This window comes from Pezoporus flaviventris, unplaced genomic scaffold (genome assembly GCF_033815535.1).
Source record: "Pezoporus flaviventris isolate CSIRO_AGI_PZ_B2104156 unplaced genomic scaffold, CSIRO_AGI_Pfla_v1 ptg000152l, whole genome shotgun sequence".
NCBI lineage: Eukaryota > Metazoa > Chordata > Aves > Psittaciformes > Psittacidae > Pezoporus > Pezoporus flaviventris.
This window is the reverse complement of record NW_026892700.1, coordinates 265,661-275,018: the sequence shown is the minus strand read 5'-3', so window position 1 is coordinate 275,018 and position 9,358 is coordinate 265,661. Positions and strand designations below refer to the sequence as shown.

The window sequence follows — 9,358 nt, the reverse complement described above, 5'->3', positions numbered from 1 at the left end:
CCCGTCCCGTCCCGGTGGCCGCCGGGTGGGGGCGGGGCCGCCGCGCGCGCGGGAGGGCCCCGCCAACCCCCACCTAGGCCGCGGGCGGGGAGGGGGAGGGGGAAGGGCTCGGTCCGTACCTGCCGCGGCCGCTCCTGCCCCGCTCCTCCCCGCTCCGGCCCCGCTCCGCTCCTCTCCGCCGCCGCGAACGGGTCCAGAACCGGCCCCGCCGCCCCCCCCCCCCCGTCCTCGGCCGCCGCCGCCGACCCGGAACTGGAAACGAGCCCCCCCCTCCTCCTTCTACCCGCCATTCACAGCGCTTCCGGCGCCACGTGCGCATGCGCCGTGGTGCCGCTCAGCTGCGGCGCCATCTTGGCGCCCGGCGGTTGCCATAGCGACGGAGCGGCGGCGCGGCCTGGTCCGGTTCGGCCGCCGGGCAGAGCCTGGGGCTGCAGCACGGAGCGGGGCCGGGCGGTGGCGCTGGGGCCCGGGCTGGGCCCTGCCTCCCTCCCCGTCACCTCCCCGTTCACGTTATTGCCCCCGGGGTGAGGCCCCGCCTGCCCTTGGGGGGGGGGGGGTGTCACCCCACTGTGACTGCCCCATGGCGAACCCCACTCCATTGCACCCCCTCGGGGTCGGTCCCCTCTTTCCTCTGCACCCCCCCCGCCGTTATTACTGCCCCTCCCTGTGGCAGCACGGCTCCCCCTCGGGGGCACTGGGGACAGGCCCCATGGCGGCGCTGCCATGGGGCCGAGGGGTGGCACCACTTGGGCCCCCCCCCCCCCATTCCTTGGATGCGCCTTTAAGAGCCGCTTCTCCCTGTCCCTGGACTTTGTCCCTGTGCGAGGCCGTGTCCCCAGGACGATCCCGGAGCCACCATCCCATCCCGCGGCCGTGATCCCGGGGCTGGGAGAAGGGGGGGGGGGGGTGTGGGGTGACCCATGGTTGAAGAGGCCGGCGCCGGCGCCATGGCCGGGCTGGAGGATCCCGGCTGGGAGGCGGCAGCGGGCGAGGAGTTCCTGCGGGAAGCGCTGCAGGTGCTGCTGGAGGAGGCCGTGAGGAAAGGGACGGATGTGACCGAGAAGGTGAGGGGGAGAAGCGGGAAGGGGAGGGGGGGTGAGGCTCCCGGCCGGGCCCCGCGGCCTTCCCGAGCTCGGGAATTGCGGGGTCCCGCAGGTGTGCGAGTGGCGGGAGCCGCTGGAACTGCGGGAGCTGCTGGATCTGGAGCTGCGGAGCGGCGGGGAGCCCCCGGAGCGGCTGCTGCAGCGCTGCCGGGATGTGGTGCGGTTCAGCGTGAAAACCGGTGCGGGCCCTGGGGCCGGGGGGGAAACAGCGGGAAAGTGGGGGGAAACAGCGGGAAAGTGGGGGGAAACCAGTGGGAAAGTGGGGGGAAACAGCGGGAAACTGGGGGGAAACAGTGGGAAAAAAGGGGGGAAACAGTGGGAAAACGGGTGGGAAACAGTGGGAAATGGGGGGGGAAACAGTGGGAAAGTGGGAGGAAACAGTGGGAAAACGGGGGGGAAACAGCGGGAAATGGGGAGGAAACAGCAGGAAAGTGGGGGGAAACAGCGGAAATGGGGGGGAAACAGTGGGAAAGTGGGAGGAAACAGTGGGAAAACAGGTGGGAAACAGCGGGAAATGGGGGGAAAACAGCAGGAAAGTGGGGGGAAACAGCAGAAATGGGGGGAAACCAGCGGGAAAGTGGGGGGAAACAGTGGGAAAGTGGGGGGGGGGAACAGCGGGAAATGGGGGGGAAACAGGGGGAAATGGGGAGGGGAACAGCGAGAAATGGGGGGGAACAGCGGGAAATGGGGGGAAACAGCGGAAATGGGGGGGAACAGCGGGAAATGGGGGGGAAACAGGGGGGGAAAACACCGGGAAAGTGGGGGGAAAACAGCGGGAAATGGGGGGGAAACAGCGGGAAATGGGGGGAAACAGCGGGAAATGGGGGGGAAACAGCGGGAAAGTGGGGGGAAAACAGCGGGAAATGGGGGGGAAACAGCGGGAAATGGGGGGAACAGCGGGAAATGGGAGGGAACAGCAGGAAAGTGGGGGGAAAACATCAGGAAAGTGAGGGGGAACAGCGGGAAAGTGGGGGGGAAAACAGCGGGAAATGGGGGAAACAGCGGGAAATGGGGGGGAAACAGCAGGAAATGGGGGGAACAGTGGGAAATGGGGGGGAAACAGCGGGAAATGGGGGGAACAGCTGGAAAATGGGGGAAAAAGCGCAAAATGGGGTGGAAACGGGGGGAAAGCAGTGGGAAAACAGGGGGGAAACTGTACTTCCAGTGCAGCCCCAGCGCTCCCAGTGTGAACCCAGTGCTCCCATTGCAAACCCTGTGCTCCCAGTATGAGCTCAGTGCAGCTTTGAGTGCCTCCAGTGTGAAATCAGTGCTCCCAGTGTGAACCCAGCACTCCCAGTGTGAAACCAGTGCGGTCTTAAACTGCTCCCAGTGTGAACTCAGTGCTCCCCGTGTGAGCTCAGTGCAGCTTTGACTGCTCCCAGCGTGAACTCAGTGCTCCCAGTGCAGCCTTAACTGGTCCCAATGTGAACCCAGTGCTCCCAGTGCACCCAGTTCAGCCCCAGTGTTCCCAGTGCAGCCTTGATTGGTCGCAGTGCTGCCGCAGTGCAGCCTCGGCACTCGCAGCTCCGTTTGTCCTCACGGGTCCAGGTTCAGCCTTAACTGCCCCCAGTTCAGCCTCAGATGCCCCCAGTGCAGCCCCATCTGGCCCCCAGTGCAGCCCCATCTGGCCCCCAGTTTAAGCTCCGTGGCTCCAGGTTCAACGCTTCCACTCCCCACAGCTCTATGGGTCACACGGGGCGTCCATGGGTCAGTGGGCAGGTCCATGGGTAAGGGGGGGTCCCGGGGTCCCTCCTGTCACGGTGCCCCCCCCGCAGGTCACCCCCGGTTCTTCAATCAGCTGTTCTCGGGGCTGGACCCACATGCACTGGCCGGGCGGTTGCTCACCGAGGCGCTCAACACCAGCCAGTGCGGGGGGGGGGGGGGCATCATCACCATGGGGGGGGTGGGCCCCACATCCTCATTGGGAGGTCCCCATTGTCCTCATTGGGGCGGTCCCCAAATCCCCTTGAGGGGGTCCTCATCCTCCCCATGGAGGGGTCCCCATTATCTCCATCATCCCCATCAGGGGGGGATATCCGTTGTTTCCATGGGGGGTTCCCCACATCCCCATGGAGGGGGGCTCCATCATCCCCATGGTGGGGGGTTCTCATCCTCACTGGGGACACATCCCCCATTGTCCACATTGCGGGGCTGCCCACATCCCCATGGTGGTGGGGGCATCATCCCCATAGAGGGGTTCCCCACATCCCCAGTGGGGAGGGTCCCACTTTCCTTATGGGGCCGCCACATCCCCATCGTTGGGGTTCCCCATCGGGAGGGTACCCTCTCTCACCCCTATGGGGGGCTCCCCCCACTGGGAGCGTCCCCAAGAGGGGCTGTGTGTGTGTGTGCCCCCCCCCAGGTACACGTTCGAGGTGGCACCGGTGTTCGTGCTCATGGAAGGGGTGGTCCTGGCCAAGCTCCGGGAGCTCGTGGGCTGGAGCAGCGGCGACGGCATCTTCGCTCCTGGTACCGGCACCGGCACCACACAGGGGGGTGTCCCTGTGCTCCCCCCCTCCCCGGGATAACACCAATCCTCATCCCCCGGCAGGAGGCTCCATGTGCAACATGTATGCCATGAACGTGGCGCGGTTCCAGCGCTTCCCGGAATGCCGGAGCCTTGGAATGATGGCGCTGCCGCGCCTGGCGCTCTTCACCTCCTGCGACGTGCGGGCACCCGCGGCACAACCGTCCCGTTGGCCCCATGGCGGGAGGGGGAGGCGCATCTCCATCTGCGGGGGTCTCCATCATTCCGATTGTCCCCATCTGGGGGGTTTCCCATCATCCACATGAGGGACACCCCATCATCCCCTTGGGGGGGTCCCATCATCCCCAGGGCGGGCCTATGGAGCATCCCCATCGGGGGGTGTTCCATTGTCTCCATTTGGGGGGTCCACATCACCACCGCAGGGGGGGAAGCAGATATCGTCCCCATCAAGGGGTGCCCCATCGTCTCCATCGGGGGGGGGGTCCCCACCATCCACAGGGATTTGACCCCCCCCTCTCCCTGCTCAGAGCCATTACTCCATCCAGAAGGGAGCCGCATTCCTGGGCATCGGCACTGACAACGTGCGCCTGGTGGCCACCGACGAGAGGTGCGAGCCGGGCTGATCCCGGTGGATCTGCGGCTCCGCTGCCCCGGCTCTGCTCCCACCATGGGTCTGTTCCCATCCCGCAGGGGGAAGATGATCCCTGAGGAGCTGGAGAAGGAGATCCAGAAGGCCAAAGCCGAGGTGAAGGAGTGGCAGCCTGGATGTCCCCCTGCTCCATCCCAACGTCCCCTGTCCCATCCTGATGTCCCCTGTGCTGTTCCAGCATCCCCTGCCCCACCTCAAAATCCACCACCCCATCCATCCTGACACCCCCTGTCCCATCCCGGTGTCCTGCAGGGTGCGGAGCCGTTCCTGGTGTGTGCCACATGCGGCACGACGGTGTTGGGTGCCTTCGACCCTCTGGGCGCCATCGCGGATGTGTGCGAGCGCCATGGCCTCTGGCTCCATGTGGATGTGAGCACCGGGAAGGGGGGGGACACACATGAATCCCTTTGGAATCCCCCTGTTCCCAGCGCTGATCCCTATCCGTGTCCCTGCCCACAGGCAGCGTGGGGTGGCAGCGCTCTGCTCTCCAGCAAGCACCGGCACCTCCTGGCTGGCATCGAGAGGTCAGCGCCGCTCCCGGCTCCCAGCACCCCACAATCCCAAGATCCCAACTGGGGGGGACCCCCTCTTCCCACAGGGCCCACTCCGTGACCTGGAACCCGCACAAGATGCTGACAGTGGGGCTGCAGTGCTCGGCATTCCTGCTCCGCGACACCTCCGTGCGTGCCACCTCCCCTTCTCCTCCTCTCCCACCACTGTGCCCTGCCCCATCCTGATGTCCCATCCCAATGTCTTCTGCCCCATCCTGATGCCCCATCCTGATGCTTGATCTCGACACCCCATCCTGCTGCCCCATCCCACGTCCCATTCACACATCCTGCTGCCCTATCCCCACTCCCCCATCCCATATTGCATCCTCTACCCCATTCCATGTCCCATCCCCAATCCCAATGTCCCATCTTCTACCCCATCCCATGCCCCATCCTCTGCCCTGTCCCTTGTCCCATCCCCACATCCTGCTGCCCCATCTTCCTGCCCTGTCCTCTATCCCATGTCGCATCCCATATCCCATTCCCTGCCCCATCCCACAAAACGGGGGTGTTGCCCCCAGATCCCCCCTAGTTGCTAGTTTCGGGGTGACCCCTGTGCCCCCCCACAGGGTCTCCTGCAGCGCTGCCATGGCTCCGGAGCCACGTACCTCTTCCAACGGGATAAGTTCTACGACATGTCCTACGACACCGGGGACAAGACCCCGCAGTGTGGCCGGCGCGTGGACTGCCTCAAGCTCTGGCTGCTCTGGAAAGCCATCGGCACCCAGGGGCTGGCCCAGCGTGTGGAGCGAGCCTTTGCCTGCACCCGGTGGGTGCCCGGGGCTGGGAATGGGGGCACACAGCCCATGGCCCCTCTGCTCCTTTGACCTCCTGTTCTGCATCATCCCAGGTACCTGGCAGAGGAGGTGAAGAGGAGGGATGGCTTCGAGCTTGTGATGGAGGTACGGAGCCACAGCAAGGGGAGTTTAATGTGTGTAGCCCCACACATCACCCCACCATGGCCCTGTCAGGGGGCTTCATATGACCCCCCCATATACCACCATGCCATGGCCCTAGGGTGGGTTTAATGTGTCCCCCCATTTAATACCCTCCAGCCATAGCCAAGGGAGTGGTTTTAAACCATTCCCCATTTAACACGACCTATCCAAGGCCCCGGGATGGGTTTTAATGTGCCCCCCGTATAGTGTTGTAGCTCCAAGAGTGGTTTTTAATGCCCCCTTGTACAGCATCACCGAGTGCTGGGCAGCAGAAGAGACCTGTCCCAAGCATAGGGGTCCCCACATGGGCCTGGGGGTGGGAAATGTTGTGTCCCCCCCGTGTGTCCATGTGATCTCTTCCCTTTTCCTCTTCCCCCTACCCCCTGCAGCCGGAGTTCATCAATCTCTGCTTCTGGTTTGTGCCCCCCAGCCTGCGGGGCCGTGAGAGCTGCCCCGACTACTGGCCCAGCCTGGGCAAGGTGGGAGCTGGATCCACCGGGATCCTTGGGGGGGGGGGGGGGTGATCCCAAACCCCCTCCACCCCCCCAACCCCTCTGTGCGTGTCCCCCCCCCCTCCGCAGGTGGCCCCTGCCATCAAGGAGAGGATGATGAGGAAGGGCTCCATGATGGTGGGGTACCAGCCCCATGGCACCCGCGTCAACTTCTTCCGCCAGATCGTCACCAGCCCCGCGGTCACCAGGGCAGACCTGGACTTCTTCCTGGATGAGATCGAGAGGTTGGGATGGGACCTGTGAGCCTCCCCCCACAGACCCCCCCCATCCCTGAGGAACAAGAGCAGAGCTCCACATCCCCCCTTCTCATCCATCCTACCTCCAATCCGGGTTAAAGACACTCCAAAACCTACCAGGATGGGGGGAATAAAACCATTTACTGATCCATTTTGGGGGTGCCCCCCCCCCCCCCCCAGGAAAGGAAGGGGAGGACTCATTCATCAGTCCTGGAGCAGGTCAAACATGTTGGGGTCCATGCTGGTGGGGTGCAGGAAGATGCAGTCGGGGGGACATGGCTTTGGCCTCGTGGCACAGGCTCCATGTGCGCAGCATCTTGAAGCTCTGGAGCATGATGCTGTGGGGATGGTCCTCCTGGATCTGCTCCAGGCGGTTCTTCTCCAGCTTCAGGCACATGATCCCAGCCTCCTGCCATTGCCTCCCAAATCCGCATAGGATCCCTCTCTGTTAAGCGACGAGGAGGTGGTGGTGCGATGGGGTGACATCGGGATGCAGCAGGAGCACCCATGAGCTTCTCCTCCTCCATCCCAACGGTGTCATCCTCATCCCGGAAGCGCTGGAGCAGGATGGAGGCCTCCTCCCTGGGCCCTCTCACAGCCCCTCATCCGGTGCACAAGGAATGCAATGCAGCCTTGAAGCCAAAGGAGACAAGAAGCAGGATTTAGCCACACGTGTGCCCAGTTACAGGATGGAGCATGCTCTGGAGCTCTGGACCGCTCCCTGAGACACCTCAGTGGTCACGGAGCCACTCCGGTCGCTCCAGCAGGGAATGGGCAATTGCCTGCTTCCTGGAGCAAGGAGCAGTGGCAAAGGCTGCCAAAAGTGAGGAGCAGGTCACAGACCAAAGAGAGGAGATGAGCGGCAGCCTGCAGCCATGGGGGTGTAGCATGGGGCAGGTAAGGGGGTGAGGAGGGAAAGATGGGGACAGGGAACCTGACAGCAAGAAAGAAGCAGCAGAAGTAAGGAGAGGCAGGGCTGAACAACAAGAATAAGGACAGGAAGGAGGATGGAAATGCAGGAAACCAGGAGCAACGAGAGGAAAACAGAGGCTGGAGTGAGGACAGAACCCGACTGACAGAAAACAGCGACAGGGAGCAGAGCGAGCCAAAACAGGACAGCAACAGAAAGAGATGGATGCGTATGAGGCCAAGGAGCTGGGAAAAGGAGAACCAGCGATGGACAAAAGAGGGAGAGGGCGCAGGACACACAAGAAGAGGACGAGTACAGGGGAGCAAAGCACAGGAGAGGAATGGACAGGGAGAGGGCAGGACACGCAAGGAGCACCAGGGTCCAACAGCTCAGGACTCACCGCAGCTCTCGCCACTGATGAGTGAGTTGACAGCTCCGATGCTTCTTTGCCCTCCCCTCCTCTTGCACGGCTCACGGAGCTGTTCCCCACCTACGAGAGCACACGGTGGCGGGGGCTCAAAGCCCAACGCACGCAGCACGGCCGTACCGTGGCCTGCTTTGAGCCGTGGAGGGGAACCTTCCACACCCAGGTTCTCTCTTAGCACGGTGCCTTCCCTTTCTTCTTCTTCCCCCCTCTTCGGCCTCTCCGCCTTCAGCTCCAACCCGTCCACAGCCACCGAGCGTGTGCCCACACAAACCTGCTGCAGGCGCAGTCAGCAGCACCCCCCCGGCTCCCCAACGCCGGCAGCCAGCGGGCAGGGGATCTCCCCCTGCTCCCGCCGAACGGGCTCGCTCGCCCCCGGTACCGGGACCCTCGCCCTGCGCGCCGCCATCGCTGCTCCGCATGCCGACGGCGCGCCGGAGAGGCCGAAACGCCGCACGGAGAACACCGAGCCCCGGCCCGTAGCACTCGGGAACGCCCGGCGGAGCGGCGGCGGCGTTTCCTTACCGGGATAGAGCAGCGAGCGAGCGGCACAAGGCAGCAGGAACGCACCGGGGAACAGCAGCGGGGAATATAACAGCGCCATCGCAGATGGGTAGAGCCAGGGCTGCAGTACTGCCCTCTGACCACGGGATGGCAGCAGCAAACGGCGCTCAGCGCCACCAGCGCCTGCAGTACCGAGGTTTGGCCACACGATGGCAGCACCCGCTCGCTTACCCGGTACCGCGGAGGCTCCGCGGCCCCGTTCACACCCTCCGGGGGCAGCAGCTCCTTTGCCGTGGGGACCGGGCTGGCGCTTCCCGGCCCCTTTCTCGTATCCCGGCTCCAACAGTCGCTGCCTCCGCACCGGAACCCATCCCAGGCCTTTGCCTCTGGTGGCAGAACAAAGGTGGGGCTGTTCCGGGCCTGATCCCCAAGCACAGAGGCACGTCCATGGTCAAGATGCTGCCGAGCCAATGACCGTCACTGGCGGTTCCAGTTGTGCTCTGGACCAGGGTGAAGCTCTGCAGCCCCTGCCACTGCTGCCACAGTGCCACCAGCATGGCAATCCACCCTCGCTTTGCCACCTGTAACTCCAGAGAGGCACTATGCAGATGGAGGTTCAGGTTCTGGTGTGGTATGTCTGCCTTCCTTTAGCTGGTTTATTCCCTTAGGGGGTTGACTTATGTTGTCACCAAGAGGACATTTCCACTGTGCTCCTGCAGGAGGGATGGGGCTAAGAACCATGAAAACCCACCCAGAGACCCCAGAAAAGCCTCAGAGCAGTCCCAAACCACCCTGGAGACCCTGCAATGAGTCCCCTGCGCTTGCTGCAGTGCCAAGGGGGTGGCCCCATGGCAAAAACCAAAGCCCAGAGCAGTCAAGATGAAGGAAAAGCTTCGGATCCAAACGTAGCCCCATAGGCACCGAGGCAGGGCCTCCACTGGCATCACTGTTGCTGGACCCCCAGGAGGTTCCTTCCTGCAACCCCTTCAATGGGCATCCCTGTGTGGTTGGATCCCCAGCCCCAAGGCAGGGCAGGAGGAGAT

General features: G+C 63.9%; 1 protein-coding gene across 2 annotated transcripts; it reads left to right on the top strand.

Annotated features, from left to right (window-relative positions):
- Positions 1-922: 922 nt before the first annotated feature.
- On the top strand, positions 923-6,626 carry CSAD (cysteine sulfinic acid decarboxylase). Of its 2 annotated transcripts, XM_061479547.1 has the most exons (14): positions 923-1,064; positions 1,156-1,282; positions 2,879-2,969; positions 3,466-3,572; positions 3,655-3,770; positions 4,119-4,198; positions 4,282-4,336; positions 4,493-4,609; positions 4,700-4,764; positions 4,839-4,920; positions 5,361-5,560; positions 5,642-5,693; positions 6,119-6,208; positions 6,311-6,626. In XM_061479547.1, exons 1-14 carry the CDS (start codon positions 948-950, stop codon positions 6,482-6,484), a joined length of 1,473 nt encoding a protein of 490 aa, XP_061335531.1. In that variant the 5' UTR covers positions 923-947; the 3' UTR covers positions 6,485-6,626. The 2 variants fall into 2 exon arrangements, with proteins under 2 accessions (XP_061335531.1, XP_061335532.1); XM_061479548.1 differs by lacking the exon at positions 4,493-4,609.
- The last annotated feature ends 2,732 nt before the right edge of the window (positions 6,627-9,358 follow it).